The sequence below is a fragment of the Galleria mellonella genome, unplaced genomic scaffold, assembly GCF_026898425.1.
Source record: "Galleria mellonella isolate WM207_F2 unplaced genomic scaffold, CSIRO_AGI_GalMel_v1 utg38, whole genome shotgun sequence".
Taxonomy (NCBI): domain Eukaryota; kingdom Metazoa; phylum Arthropoda; class Insecta; order Lepidoptera; family Pyralidae; genus Galleria; species Galleria mellonella.
This window is the reverse complement of record NW_026442090.1, coordinates 2,372,575-2,388,969: the sequence shown is the minus strand read 5'-3', so window position 1 is coordinate 2,388,969 and position 16,395 is coordinate 2,372,575. Positions and strand designations below refer to the sequence as shown.

Sequence of the window (16,395 nt, the reverse complement as noted above, 5' to 3'; positions counted from 1 at the left end):
AACAAGCTGACGATGGAACCTGATGGAAAGTGGTAACCGTCCCCTATAGACATGAGCAGTATCATGGACATAAAAGAGTATACTGTTTCACTCATGATACCCCTCATGCGTTGCCATTCCTGAGGATTAAGGTATTATTCCTCTGTACCCAGTAAATTCACGCCATATCCCACCCTTCAAAACGAACACAGCCATGCAAACACAACTGCTTCACGATTGAAACACGAATGGAACAGAGGTATCTCTGTCCCAAGAAATCGTCTTTTGTACAAAATCTCCATCTGGTAGTATCGAAGGAAAACAAGAAAAAAATATTTAGGATGACAGTAAATGGGATTTAATTGGGTTCTTGAAGGTGGCTAATGAATGTACATATACCTTTAGTAGAAACAGAAAATAAATTCAAAACTCACCGACATCCTGTTAGATCCAAAGTAAGGTTGCTGGTAGTACCCCTGCTGGTACTGTTGGTAGGCGTAAGGGTTGTACTGGGGTCCTGGGGGGTAAAACCCTGGGGCACCATACGGGAACTGGTAGAATGGCGTAGCGGGGCTGAACGGCCGGAATTGAGGGTTTAAGGGCATCATGTATGGTGGTAGGGATGGTTGTTGCTGAAATCAAATAAGGATATATAAAAAGCAAATATTATAAATGTCCCCTTATTAGTATTTTTTTTTGATGGGTGAAAATGGTATAGTAACCCCACCTGCGTTAACGGAATACGCTGGCGGAGCACCAGTGAAGGGTGATAGATGAGAATGAAAACAGGCCAGTTAGCCCATCATGATGAATTCATCATGAATTAACCATGATAGTTTCCAGGGGGAACCGCGAGAAGGTCGACCTGGTTGGGTATATTGCTAACAATGGGATTCTCAGTCTCCATTACTAACAATCCATTCAACAACAATCCATTAGTATTCTGTGCTTATATGCTACAGGGTTTTGGAAATATTTTATGTGTTTTACCATATACTGTGCTGCTTTAGAACTTAAAGTAAGAAGTGATTAAACTTTTTCGCACTTATCACAAAAATCGTCTATCTGTCTAAATCAAATTAGTAACGAATTTAATCAATAATCGATTTTTGATTGGTGTTATTTATGTTATCCTAGGTATGGTAATACCTGAATATCATCTCTCACCGGTGCTCCTCTAGTATATACCGATAGTGGGGTTACTACTACGTTCTAATGCATTAAAAAAAAGCGGTAAACAGATTTTTAGTAATGGGGTCTAATAGCCACATTGCTACCAATATACCCTCTCAGGTCGACCTCCACGCGGTTCCCCCTGGAAACCGTCATGTTTAATTCTTGTTGAATTCATCATGGTGGGCCAACTGACCGTCATTCATTCTCACCTATCATCTTCCATTGGTGCCTCGTCGGTGTATACCGATAGCGCGGGCGGCGTTACGATTCCATTTTCATTCATTAAAAAATGCATTAAAAAAAAATAGAGTGATTGATGTACCTACTGATGTACAAAGAAATAAATAAATATTTTCACTGTCCTATAATGACATACTAAATGACTTACATACAATGCTAATTATTTGTAAATAACTTAATATTTTTTTTATTGTAGTTACTTACGAAATAATTAACTATATTATTTCGTAAGTATCGAATAATAATATAGTATATATATATATATATATATATATATATATATATATATATATATATATATATATATATATATATATATATATATATATATATATATACATACGAATTAAATCGTAAAAGATATAATAGTTCATGTCGTTACGTGTATAATAATTATTTTATACAGTAATAAATAAAATAATTTCCTTTATTACAATCTGTGGATCAATTTTAAAAGAAATAAAACTTCCTTAACTAGATATTTTATTCTTTTATAGTAATACATTATTTAAATACTAGGTAACTGGTATATATAATAATTAAATAAATTCATAATATGTAGTTTATAAGTATAAATCTGTTTGTATAGTTATCTACTTTTATTTTATAACTAAAATAAAAAATATTTTAAATTTGTATCACGTTTGTAAAGTGAAGATGTATTTCAATACGCTTGATATCGCCTCTTTAGCTCAGCGGTAGAGCGCTGGTCTCGTAAACCAGCGGTCGTGAGTTCAATCCTCACAGGGGGCATCATAATAATATTTTTTCTATTCATACTTTTCTTTCCCTTAATTTTATGGATATCACTCGTATGTATTAAAAAAGTATTAAACGTTTTTCTTTGTTCTAAACTATTTTCTTTTATCACGTTCGTAAATCTTTACGACATTGATTTTATGTATTTGCCACTTCATTATTATTATTTTTATTTATAATTTGCATATTAACAAATATTTTACAAATATTTAATTAATTGATAATATATTATAATTAAAAAATATTGTAAAATACAAACGTTGTCAGTAGCGCCATCTCTTGGTGTGAGTTTATAAATTCATTAGAAAAAATACTTTGTAATTAATAATTAGGGCCACTTACTCCGTGAGGTCTAAATCCGAAGACGTTCCCACCTCCGCCATGGGGAGATTTCTGTGGTTGTTGTCCTTGATCTAATACATTTTCATTTCCAGAACCATGTAAAGCGCCATCTGTTGGTTTAGTGATAGTTTGCGAGTTTGGGTCCATGGAGAAACCGGGCGGTAGTTTACCGAGGAAGATAGGTGGCGGGTTTGGCGGTTCGTCAAAAGATGGCGGTGCTGAGCATTTAGCATAGGCATCCTTCATTTCATTGCGAATCTGTTTTACAACTTCAGGACCAAAACAACTTTCATAAATCTGTAAAATATATTAAAAATAATAATATTAAAAAAATGGCCGATAATTAGTTTAAACAGTGATGATGATTAATAATTTAAAAGTATTACACTTTATATCGTATTACATTGTATCGAGTAATGCTACTTTTTTTACTTATCATATTTAATTATAATAAAAATAGAAAAATATAAAAGTAGTAGGTAATTTTCAACAAGGTTTCCATACGCAGTTGTGGCCGAGTGGTTAAGGCGTCTGACTCGAAATCAGATTCCCTCTGGGAGCGTAGGTTCGAATCCTACCAACTGCGAAACTTTTTTTTACATATTTTCCCACTTGAATACAAACTACAGTCTTTTTTTATTTCTTCTCACATTTATTTTATTTTCAGTATTTTTCTTATGAAAATACAGAAGAAAGCTAGTGCTCCATTCAATTATACTTTTTATACGTACTATACAGTAACTTCAACATTCTGAATATATGATAAATTCGCATTTTAACTAAAAAGGTGTGTACAATATATTCATACTGATTCCATTCGAATTTAGGAACGGCTTAGAAATTTTTGTTTGTCTGCCGTAGAGTAATAAGAAGTACTGCCTCAATGCGTATAGATGCATTCAGTTTTCTAGACTTAGTCTGGTGTTTTCTTCCAAAATCCACGCATTTGAATTCATGAGCAAAAGTAGGTAATGAAATGAATAATTAAAATAGAAGCACGTGAGTTTTTTGTCACTTCTCTAGAAGTTGACTGAGAGAGAATGCTTTTAGTAATGAATTTAGCATTATGAACTTTGTACACATTATATCTGCATTAAAGAATAAATATTTTTTTATGCTATTTAGAATGGCGAACAAGCTAACGGCCCACCTGTTGGAAAGTGGTAACCATGGCCTATAGACATAAGCAGTACCATGGACATAACAGAGTATACTATTTCGCCTAGGATACCCCTCATGCGTTCTTCTGTACCTTGTAAATTCACTGCCATATCCCACCCTTCAAATTGAAACACAGCCATGCAAACACAACTGCTTCATGGTAGAAACACGAATGGGACAGTGGTGCCCAAGTAAACGACTTTTATATATATATACAAAGTCGCCCTCTGGTAATTTCTTGAATATAAAGATTTGTTACCTTCATCATGGCGTACTTCTTAATGAATCTGTCATCACTGCTAGCGACCGCATGAGCGACGCACACAAGGCAAAAGAACAAAAGTTTTTGAATCATTTTTGATCTGTGGACAATATAAAATACATTATTAAATTCTCTGGATAAGAGTTAAAGACACTTTTTAAATATAACACACACCTTACGTAAAATTAAATAAAAAAAAAAGAAAAAATACTGGCCGTTTATCTAAAAGACCTTTAATATATATTTTTTTTATTTTATAGTACACAGGTATCTTGTATCTGTGTACTAATATTGTCTGTGACTACGCTAAATATTTATCGACAGTGATATTTTAGACAAAGGAAATAGTTACACAGCATTTTTTTTTGATGGGTGAAAATGGTATGTTAACCCCGCCTGCGCTAACGGGATACGCTGGCGGAGCACCAGTGAAGGGTGATCGATGAAAATGAAAACAGGTCAATTAGCCCATCATGATGAATTCATCAGGAATTAACCATGATAGTTTCCAAGGGGAACCGCGTGGAGGTCGACCTGATTAGGTATATTGCTAGCAATGGGATTCTCAGTCTCCATTACTAACAATTCCTTTCCCCCCAAAGTTACACAGCATTATATAAGAATCTTAGGTAAAATATTTATTTATTTTATTATATTGATACTTTTAGACGGTTCCAGTTTCGTTTATTTAAGAGCAATGTCATTAGCCTAGTATACTTAGTGAATAGAACTGTACTCTGTAGATAAGTAAATAAAAGTTTGAGAATTTTTATAAAAAAAGTTTTTAGTTATTTAATCCAGTTGATTTTTTTTATACAACTTATGGCAAACAAGACGGCCTACCTGATGGAAAATGGTAACTTTCGCCTTTAGACATGAGCAGTACCATGGACATAACAGAGTATACTGTTTCGCCCATGATACTTCCCATGCGTTGCCATTCCTGAGGACTCAGGTGTTATTCCTCTTTACCCTGTAAATTCATGCCATATCCCATCATTCAAACTGATTTTTTTTAACGTTCAAAAAACCTTCTCCTAGAATCGAATTCCCAAATCGATCCATCCGAGACGTAATTCTGTTTATGCTATGACTAATACGTACTTGTTTGATAAATTAGACTCACCGACAATATGACATCATTATAGGTACCTATAAAGTTAACAATTAATAGCAAAAACTCCTCTGGCTCAGCTTTAAGGGTCATTTAACTGGTGAGACTTGATAATAGAACCCCGGCTGTGCTTTTAATATACAGCGGAATACCAGATAATATATAGATGAGAATGAAGGCATGTTTGTTGGCCCATCATGACGAATTTATTAGAAATTAACCATTATAATTTTTAAGCACCGCGGGTAGGCCGACTTGACGGAGCATACACTAGTCACTTTAGCAAGTTAAGCAAGCAAGCATAATTATGACTTGGTAACTTTAGAATTATTATTACTTTACTTAAAATTCTTCCTGAACAAAATCTTAAACTATATAATACTAGTTTATATCTGCGACTTCATTTGTGACCGATATCCGGTATCTATTGACCGATATTAAAAATAACTTACAAGTACATACATCTCCATCCCAAGTTAGTTTTAGTTTAGAAGAGTATATATGTATGTAATTCTAAATGGATTCAGTCTCTTCCTTGGTGGTTACATATTAAATTGTAATTGCTTTTTATCAAATTGTTAGAGACAATTGGACACCCTATCGTTCAATACAGAACATTGACTATGCATACATACATACATATCTGTCACGCCTGTCTCCCATTAGGGTAGGCAGAAACAATAGATTGCCAAATGCTTCGATTCAAACAAACCTCTTTTGTTTCTTCCACATTTATCAATTTTTTCATGTATGAAAAAACAAAAATACGCTCGCCGGTTACGGGTGCTTTTAAATTGGTCCTTCTTCAGCACGTCGCCTATTTGGTCAACATACGTCCGTCTAGGGCGGCCTCTATCGACATCTCCATTCATTCTTGCTCGATAAATCTCTTTCGTAATTCTTCAAATTCTATCTGTATAAATTTTTTTATGGCGATTGATTGAGTCGCTTGGAGTTTTTACTTTTAAAGAAAAAGTCTAATATCTAAAAGGCGTATTTAAGAGGTGAATGGGGATGAGAGGGGTGGTACATGCCCATGCCAGAATTATCCGGTGCCTTTATCAGGATGTAAGAGGAACTTTGCAAAAACATCTCTGAAAGATATATGTATGTGCGTTTTAAGAGATCAGGCCTTCCCAGAAAAACCAATGAATATTAATTTAAAAAATGTGCTACACTTTGCTGTCGAGTTTTATATTATTATACATACATATAATACAATTTCAATGAGACATGGATGATTGTATCTGACTTTATGTAAGATTTGTGGAGAAAATAAAAAATAAAAAAAATAATAATAATCTGACTTTAATAAATCCATTTTTGTGCGTGATTCATTAATATCGGTAATAAAACACCGTTAAAGCCTTTTGCGACATACATGAGATGTTTATAATTTAAAATACAAACATTTTAAATTATACGATGTGTATTATTATTCAAATGACAGTTATAAAAAATAATAGCGGCCATGCTACAATTTTGCTACAAATGGTAATAGTGAAGTAACGGCTTTTCGAGCCAATGAAGTTATTAAATAAATAAACGGAAAGTAGTACCGGTTGCCTATAGATATGTGTGGTGTCACAGTGTAATTATAATGTTTATGTACTGGGAAGTCGGTGACACCACTCGTGTGTGCTGTTCTAGATATTGCACAAACGATATTTCGAGAAATTAAGGTCTGTGGTTTGTAATTGAAAAGCGGCAACTTTAATCATCGCAGAATTAAAATAGGATCAACGTGGGAATAAAATAGGTAGGGCATCTGTTCTAAAAAGAATTGTAGAAATCAGTATAAAATTCATGGCGTAATCGTGTAACGTAATAACAAAGAAAAATTCAATTAAACTGAGAATCTTCATGTTTTGTAAGTTGTAAATAAATAGAAAAATAAGTCTACAGCAAAAATAAATATATGAAATGTTTGTATGATTTTTTTTTACGACAAACTGTTTATTATTAGGTAGTAGTTATTCTTTAATTATATCTTATAAATAATACTCGTAATAACTAAGATTAGGGTTGTCAATGTACTAAATACTAAACAAAATTTTAATACAAACAGCTATACAAAACGAGTCTGAAGTACAAATCTCTAGACAGAATTTACATAAATAAGGATTACAATATTATTTTTAAAATCATCCCCAAAAAAATACGAAATTAAAAGTAATAGTCGGCTTATCTAGTGACTCAAGTGTTGAGCCTTTCTTTGAAGAATGTAAGGCGTTATCTTGGGGATACTAATACACAGACCAAAATGTCCATATTTATTTTCATCATCATCATCTTCACGCTAGCGAACCAGCTGAACATAGAAGCCTTCCTCATAGACTGTCACAAAGAACGCTCCTATGCTACCTGTATCCACGCTTTAATTTAATAATTATATAAATAATTATTACCTTTTTAAAATATATTTGTTATATGAAGTAAAAATTGTTTTTAAGATGGTTAAATATTTTTAGGTCTTTATGAAGAGCATGTTCACATTAATTATAATTCCTTTTTACGCATCATATAAAATATAATGATTCGATAATTATATATCAAACATGACGTCAGTTTAAAGTAAAAATTTATATTATGTATACGAGAATGACTACAGTAGCAATGTAGAATAATCAGTCCGGTAATTACGTATATGTATCTACATAAATAAATTTAAGTGGCAGCCCTACAGGTACTGAGCACAGGTCATCGCCCTGGTCGGCCTTGCGTTTGCTCCCGGTATGTAAGCCTAGCATCTGCCTATACTTGCGTAATGTAATTAATGTTGCATACGAGTCAATGCATATAAGTCGATACTATATAACAAGTATTCATTAAAGAATAGCAATTATGTTATTCGTACTTATGTTTACTATTACTACCTATTTGATTATCTATTTCGATGCACTTTATAAATTAATTTCTTTACTTTTTTATATTTTTTTTGTGGCAATGATAACGGCATATTCTTTCATTTATACTTATTTAATACTAACTTTCTAGCTTCATATGCTGTGAGGTCTCGGCATAAAACAGACCACCCCTCTCTTTCTCGTGGAATATCTACGAGAGAGATAAGAGAGGACTAAAGGAACTTAATGGTCGAGGAATGGGCAGCAGAATCTCTCTTAAAACATCATCAAAGCCTAACTGCGATTGTTACTATTATTGTAACAACTATAAGCAAACCCTTCAATAAGGGGAAGCCTATTAAAAAACACTGTAATAAATAAGTCTTTAATCTTTTAAGAGGGACGCCGCTGCCCAATCGTCGATACCTCTATACCATCAAGTTATCTAAGTCGCCTCTTATGACACGCACGGGAAAGGAAGGGGTGGCCTATTCTTTGCCGAGACCACACGGCAATTTTTTTTAAATAATCATACAGAAATATTGAATATCGTTTTCGAAAAATTGAGACATAATTAAGATGTTGCCACATTTCCATATCTCTCTCGGTCTTAATAATGGCTGAGACAAAACAGGATTTTCAATTGTATATAAACAGTTTTCTTTATGCAACTTAGTGCACCAAACAAGCTGACGGGCTATCTGGTCGGAAGTGGTAAACATCGCCTATACACATGAATATAACAGAGTATTCTGTACTTTATTTGGTATTTTTGTTTTAAAATAAAAACATAGAGAATAATAATGTTCTATTTATTTCCAACACTGATATTGATGGTAATGAGCTCTCATGCTGGAAGATAATCGTAAAGCTTGTCTATAGACATGTGTCATGTGTAGTCCCGATAAAATAAGACGACAATCTTAACCGGTTTGCGTTTCCATTAGCTGGTTTCTAATAATCAGGAAATATGAAAAGAAGGAACCTAATAACAGTATGATTTTTAAAAGAGAGAGAGAGATTTTTTTTTTGATGGGTGAAAATGGTATGATAACCCCGCCTGTGCTAACGGGATACGCTGGCGGAGCACCAGTGAAGGGTGATAGATGAGAATGAAAACAGGCCAGTTAGCCCATCATGATGAATTCATCAGGAATTAACCATGATAGTTTCCAGGGAGAACCGCGAGGAGGTCGAACTGGTTAGGTATATAGCTAGCAATGGGATTCTCAGTCTCCATTACTAACAATCCCTTTCCTCCCTAAAAAATAATATTAAGCACCATATGGAAATATGTATGAGCAAAAACAAAACTATTAATTATTTTATTTATAAATAAAAAATATATATTGTTTATATATAAAATTTTAATAGATACTATTAAAGTTACATATAATATGAGTGAATCTTGTTATGATCTTATATGTTTTAGAACTGGAGACAGACTTTGGGGTCAATTCTGAGGCACTATTTCTTTAATCCTATCTCTTAACATAATATTTGACAGCTTTGCAAAATATCTATGGATCATCATAAATTAAATTTATAATAATTTTGACTGTCATCCAGAATGGGCCACCCCTTCCTTTACTGTGGGTGTTGTAAGAGGCGACAATTTAATGGTCGAGGTATGTTTCTCTTTAAATATCACCAAAGCTTAATTGCGGTTGCTAACCCGCCTGTCAAGCGTGAAAATTACTGGCAAAGTCCCCTCTTATGGGGGAGACCTATGTTTTGCAATGGATAGTTAATGATGATGAGGATTATTATTTAGTCTTTTTCAGGCAGATAAATTTGTAACACTATGACCTCTGTGATCTTTTGTGCTCGCCTTTTTTTCAAAGTTCAATGCAGATTCCTGTCAGTGATAGGAATTTTAAGATGTTCTCGGCAGGAATGTAAAAAACATTTCTCAGGATATAAAGTGTATTATCCCAAAGGAGATATATCGTTTATTTATAAGTGGGTAACAGCAACAAATTATGTGCTGTGGTGTTTCTTCCTCACTGTGACAAAATCTAGCAAACGTAACTATTGGTCGAGCCGTTGAAGGGGTAACAAATATACAAACTATTAACAAAATATTAGTAAGGATTTAATAAGCTTTGTTGTTGTACCAGCCGTTAATTGTCCTCTGCTAAACATAGCAACCGTGCAATGTTTCAACCGTGGAGCAGTTGTGTTTGCATGGCTGTGTTACGGTTTAAGGGATATGGCGTGAATTTACTGGGTACAGAAGAATAATACATGAGTCGTCAGGAATGGCAACGCATGGAGGGTATCATGGGCGAAACAGTATACTCTGTTATGTCCATGGTACTGGTCATGTCTATAGGCGACGGTTATTACTTTCCATCAGGTGGACCGTCAGCTTGTTTGCCATTCTATGTTCTATAAAAAAAATTGCCTTCTCCATAAGATGGGTTTTGCCAGTAGGTGCCACACTTGGCAGGCGGTTTGGCAATCGCAATTTGGCTATTGATGATGTTTTAAAATGAACGTTGCGGTCATCCCTCTACCACAAGCTCCCTTAGTCGCCTTTTACAACACCCACGGGAAAGCAAGCGGTGGCCTATTCTATGCCGGAACGTACACGGCTATATACATGATACGTTATCACAGTTATCAACAAGTATGTACATATTTGTATGTAAGTCCCATAATATGAGGTCTTGACCGTTACAATTGGTTCGCTGCCGAGGCGGATTTGATGCGTGGGCGTCGACCTTAATGACTCATTCGATATTATTTCTCTTGATATAACGTAACTTGATAATACAATATGCGACCGGTATGTACTTTTTAAATAGTATAATATTGTTTTGCGATTTACTATAACAGACAAGACAAGATCTTATAGATACTTTCTCCTTTAGGGTTTTCAAAATTAATATAAGACTAATTGATGAATGTGGAAGAAGCGAAAGAGGTTTGTTTGAATCGAAGCATTTGGCGTTCCATTGTTTCTGCCTACCCTAATGGGAGACAGGCGTGACAGATATGTATGTATGTATGTATGGGACAAATCTCTACAAGGAATAAGCCTGTCTATGTACATTGTTATCAGATATGCATCGAAAAAAGAAACAATATTTTTATTATAATTTTTCAACTAGAGTATAACATACTAAGTAATTACTTGTTCTATGACCTAGAGGATGTAAATATTGTATTTAAACATAATTGTAGAAATTTTATTTTCTTTAAAAATATTTGTTTCAATTTATTTAGATAAGTTAGATATTGAGAGAGAGAGAGAGAGAGAGAGAGAGAGAGAGAGAGAAAATATTAAATGTTAATTTTAAGCAATTTCACAAAAAAGTATTGTATTTAATTTATGTAAATATAAATCAATTGTCGAAATGTATGCAAACGTAGAATTTCATCACAAGCGCTCTTATTTGGCTAACTTCTTTTTTTATTTGTAATTGTCAGTACAAGATTTATATAAAAGAAAATTGCAAGAAAACGTGTAAAATTTGGGTTAAAAATCTCCATATAAAAAATACTGAGTGAAACAAAAAACTACAAGGAGCTTTTAAAACTATTGACAGATTGATAGACATCGCAAAGCATTTCAATAAATTAAGTTTCAAATTATTTAGTTGTCATTTTATTTCATTACATAGTCGTACTGTAAAAAGAAAGTTTGGTTAGCATTTTTTCATAAATATACACTCATGAAGCCGGGACGAACACTTATTATAAAATATTAGAGAAAAAAAAACAAAGCGAAATAGTTCAATAGTTTTCAAAAAAAAGGGAGACACAAAAGTCGAAATAGTTCAATAGTTGTGTTTGCATGGCTTAAATATAATATAAAAAACACCTGAGTCCTCAGGAATGGCAACAATATAAAACAGTATACTCTGAAAAAAGGAACAATGAAAAAAAATATAATATAAAAAAAAAATTAAAACAATATAATAAGAAAAAAAGGAACAATGAAGAAAAAAAAGCGAATGTGGAACTCAACTTCGCATAATCCATAGTCATGTAACGGCTTCCTGTCGACATTTAGAGGAGTATTGCTAAGTATATAACTACAAAACAATTAAGTATCTTAGAGTTGCCATATTAAAGAGCGCGTAACTACTAAGTAATTACGTCAATTTTCTGGACGAAGAGCGATTTTGAAATGCCTAGTAAAAAATACTTTAGATCCGTAATAAAACAACGTCACAGACGACTGCGTCTCGTGTGGGAATAGGTTAGCTCTTTGCTAACCAAGCTAAGATAAAAAATAATATAACTTCAAAAAAATCGCCTGTATTTTTTATGGTGATATGTATATCTTTAACAATTCTGAATCAACTTTGATAAATTCGCAATCGATAGCATTTATACTCCTGTAAGTCTTATTTAAATGTCATTGTGGTATTTTTGTGGGGAATGAAGCACCCCAATGTTAGATTTTCCTTTATTTAAACTATATTTTAGCACATTGATTAACTCAATAGGTACTTTCTTATTCGTTACATTAGACTTTTTTAATATATGCGCGCTCTGATAGACCAGTCGTAAACGACAATATTGCCAGATGTAACTTCTAAATATCACAGTCATGATTGATGGTTTGCTTTTTTTTAGAATTTTGTTTTAAATTTTCTTTTGTTTTCATTCCATTTAAGTTACTTTTTATAACACAAATTTTTAGTAAAATATGCTTTTCATTTTCTATTTATGCATTTAAGTGCGTTTATTCAATACTAATTAATAGATATATTAAAATTAATTCCATTAAAATACATAACATATACAAAAAAATATAACATAAACGTGTATATTTGTTAACTTGAATTTATCTTAGAATTTGTCAAGTTGACAATATTTTTCATATAATTATAATATGATACGAATTATGATATTGTTTATTTAAAAAAAAAAGAACGCAATGCTTATACTTTTTCTCATCTTAATAATCAAACCACAGAATAAACGAAGGCTCGAGTAAAAAGCAAATATAAAGGTAACATGCTTCAAAGTTCGCTTCTTTGTGCGCGCATTCAACCGGATCATTATAACGTACGTATATAGCTTTTACAATTATAATGAAGTAATTACGATCAGTCGTCTATTTTTGTCGAAGCACTTTATCATAAAAGACAGTTATTAGAAAAGGACGGGTTGTTCAATTAACTGCAAGTTCGATAAAGACAAAACTATCGAATAGGGCTATTATCGATGTACGATCATTTCGAAATCGAGATTAATGTACAAAAGGCAAGAAAATATTTGGTGTAAACGTGTTTTTGATTTTTCAATAATTTTACTGGCGATTGCTAATCAAAAACTAATAAAGATTTTACTTTGTATTCTGTTTTTCTCTTACTCTGTATTCTATTATTAGATTGATTATTATCCTATTTTTCTGTTCATGTATAAAATTTTGAGTATATAAACATTTTTACATTTATTTTAGATGATTTTTATTACATACATATACACACATACATACACACGTTAAATACAACATATAAATATCAGATACAAGAGAACACAATGATGACAGTCTTCTTATCATTTATTTTATTGTACATAACTCAGATTAAACACTGGTAAATGATTTAATATACAATGGCGGACTTATCCCATAAAGGGATCTCTTACAGTCAACCTTTGAGAAGCTGAAAAAAAAACTAGAATGTATAAGATATGTATACATTTTGAGTGTTTATGCTAATTTTTATACATGTTGTATAATATACATAAATTTTACTTATTACCACCACATATCACAAATGTTTCTCTATAAATCCATGTCGCAAACACAACATGTTTTATAACATATATTGTATATATTATTTACGTATCGCGGTTAAATTGGGAGGTTACTCTGCGGTCACAGATACCATTATAATACTCGATCTGTGGTGTTGTTTATGCCTGTAGGCGATGGTTATACTTTCCATCAGGTGGGCTGATTATCGTTGCATGATTATTATTACAATATAAAAAAATGTTAACTTCAACTGAGTACAGTCAGCATAAAAAATTCTTGAACATTTTTATAATTATATATATTCGTATTAATACTTTTTTGTTATTTAATTCGTTGTTCGTTGTTATCTTGAGAAAATTATTTTCAGAAAGACCGCCTAGAGTCGTAGCTAGTCCCAAGTTTAAGAAAGAGCAAAAGAACTAGTAGGGCCGAAGCTATAATTAAGTGACTTTAAAAAAGCGAATTTATCTGATGTTCTTAAGGCCTTTCATTTTAAGGTAGGGCATCCCTCTCCCCGCTCCGCTTCCCCTAGCTACGGCCATAACACCGCCTTATTGTATTTATACAAGTGTACCTGTTGTATTTATAGTTGCTACTAGCTGTATCTTGCAGCTTCATCCGCGCGAATCGCGCGAGTGAATATACCTACTTGTAAATTATCTTTTGTGCTAAGTTTGGATATAACATACCCGTGTGTTAAATTTTATTCAATTCCATTTAGTTGTTTTTGCATGAAAGACTAACAAACATCTATCCATACATCCATCTATCTATCGTTATAAATTTAATAATATTAAAAAAAAAAACCAATACACCGTCGCGTGTATATAATTTTTGAATTAAAATAGTTTTAATATCAATTTAAAATAGTTTGTCTTTTTTCAAAAGAGTATGTATATCTAGATAACAGTTTTTAATTCACAATTACCTGCATTTAATAATTTTACAGTATAGATACGATTTATTATACCTAATTGAGTGGTCGCAAAACATTCCTCACTTCCCTGTCTTTTACACATGTACATATTATAATATATTATCGCCTATGAATTATTGTGTATAATATTACCAAGTCGATAATAAATAAACGAAGATACGCCTCCTTTGCATTTAATGGCTATATTTCAATCAGACCTGTTTGTTTCGATGTGTAGGCAATTTCTGTGACACTATTTCATATCGAGGAAACATCAAATAGCCAGGGGAATGTTGGAGGCACTTATTGACCATTAAATTAATAGTCATGTGCCGATGTGAGTTGAGTATAATTAAAAGTAACTGTCGTACATACTTCTATGTACTGACTAATACAAACGATTATTGTAACTGTACACATAAGATGTACACTTGTACAGCGAGTGTCAAGTTTTTATGTCAATTTCCGTTGTGTAGCTCGGATTAGACAGGTACATGCTGCTAACTGTACCTAGTTCCTTTTCCTTTGTTATCAATGTGACATAATCTTGGTTTGCTTTATGTAATAATAGATGAAAGAACGGAGCAAGGTTGAAGATTTCATTAATTATCGTTACCTGTGACTTCGTTTGCGTCACCAGGAGATTGATCGGGGTATAAAGTAGCCTACCTCCCTCCCCATTCATTTAAGTATCTAAATGTATATCAAATTTCATGACGACTATGAGGTTAAGAAAAACAAATAAACTCACTTTTATATTTATAATCGTCATCATCATATCAGTCGTTACCTATCCACTGCTAAACATAGATTTCCCCTATAGATTGTCATAAGAAATGGTCCCAAGCCATTTGTATCCACTTATTCCCTGCAATGCATTTGGGGTCGTCGCTCTACCTAATAGGGGTCGTTCTATACTGTGCTTGTCTGTACGGGATCGCAACTCAAAAACCTTTCTTCACCATCATTTCTCGGTTCTTCGAGCTATGTGACCAACCCATTGCCACTTCAGCTTGCTTACCTTTTGGGTTATGTATTATATGTATAAAGTAACCAACCTTGGTTGCTCTGCGAATACCCTCATTTCAGATTCTATCTTGCAAACCGAGCATTGCTTTTTCCATAGCCCGCTGAGTAACTTGAAACTTTTGCGTAGGTACAACCGTGTAGGACCATGTTTCGGTCCCATAGGTCATCACTGATAATACGCACTAATTAAAAAAAGTTAAAGACCTTTTTATTCAAATTTTGGTATTTACATTTAAAATATAAGTTCTTACGAGTGAAATCACTTTTTACATTCAATTTTCCTTACATTCAACTATTGCATAATCATATTCCAGATATCATGGACTTGAACAGTTTAATTACGTCGTTGATAGGAAGTATTTTCTGATCATATCAGTAATGGTTGACTATCATCACCATCTTCCTCATTACATGAGGGTATTTAAAGTATCATAAAAATAATTGCTGTGTCTTGCAGGAGCTGCTTGCTAGGTTTTTTTCGCATAAAAATATTGTGCCTGCCCGCCGGAATTTTTATTATACTTACTAATATTTTTATCTAAATATTGAATAATTATTTTTAATAATACTTATAGATTGATTTCATATAAATATTGAAATCGGTTGAATAGTAAACTATAAATGTATTCATATATACTCACATCTCAAGTTATTCAATTTTTGTTTTTATTTTTACTCTTATAAATTGATTTAAGAAGTTTAAACATTTTTAATATAATACTATTTTTCACATCTTACTATTATTTATTATTTATTTACGAGATAAAAGGTTACAACAATGGCCCCGCTAGTTCAACACTCCTCTCTGCCTTCGCTGAAAAGGTAGTTAATTAATTTTATATGAAACGC

General features: G+C 32.7%; 1 protein-coding gene and 2 non-coding genes across 4 annotated transcripts in view; 2 read left to right on the top strand and 1 right to left on the bottom strand.

The window, feature by feature from the left end:
- Nucleotides 1-16,395, bottom strand: part of LOC113509309 (uncharacterized) — a 45,024-nt gene that overhangs the window by 10,384 nt on the left and 18,245 nt on the right. For both annotated transcript variants that reach the window (XM_052897876.1, XM_052897875.1), the window contains exons 2-4: nt 3,917-4,019; nt 2,497-2,793; nt 414-611 (exon numbers count right to left, since the gene is read on the bottom strand). In XM_052897876.1, the coding sequence (XP_052753836.1) occupies nt 414-611; nt 2,497-2,793; nt 3,917-4,012 (591 nt within the window). In that variant the 5' untranslated portion in view covers nt 4,013-4,019. The remainder of the gene's footprint in view (nt 1-413; nt 612-2,496; nt 2,794-3,916; nt 4,020-16,395) is intronic.
- On the top strand, nt 2,077-2,148 carry Trnat-cgu (transfer RNA threonine (anticodon CGU)). The gene has a single exon. It is a non-coding gene; the product is annotated as a tRNA-Thr (tRNA).
- Nucleotides 3,001-3,082, top strand: Trnas-cga (transfer RNA serine (anticodon CGA)). Its single transcript has one exon. It is a non-coding gene; the product is annotated as a tRNA-Ser (tRNA).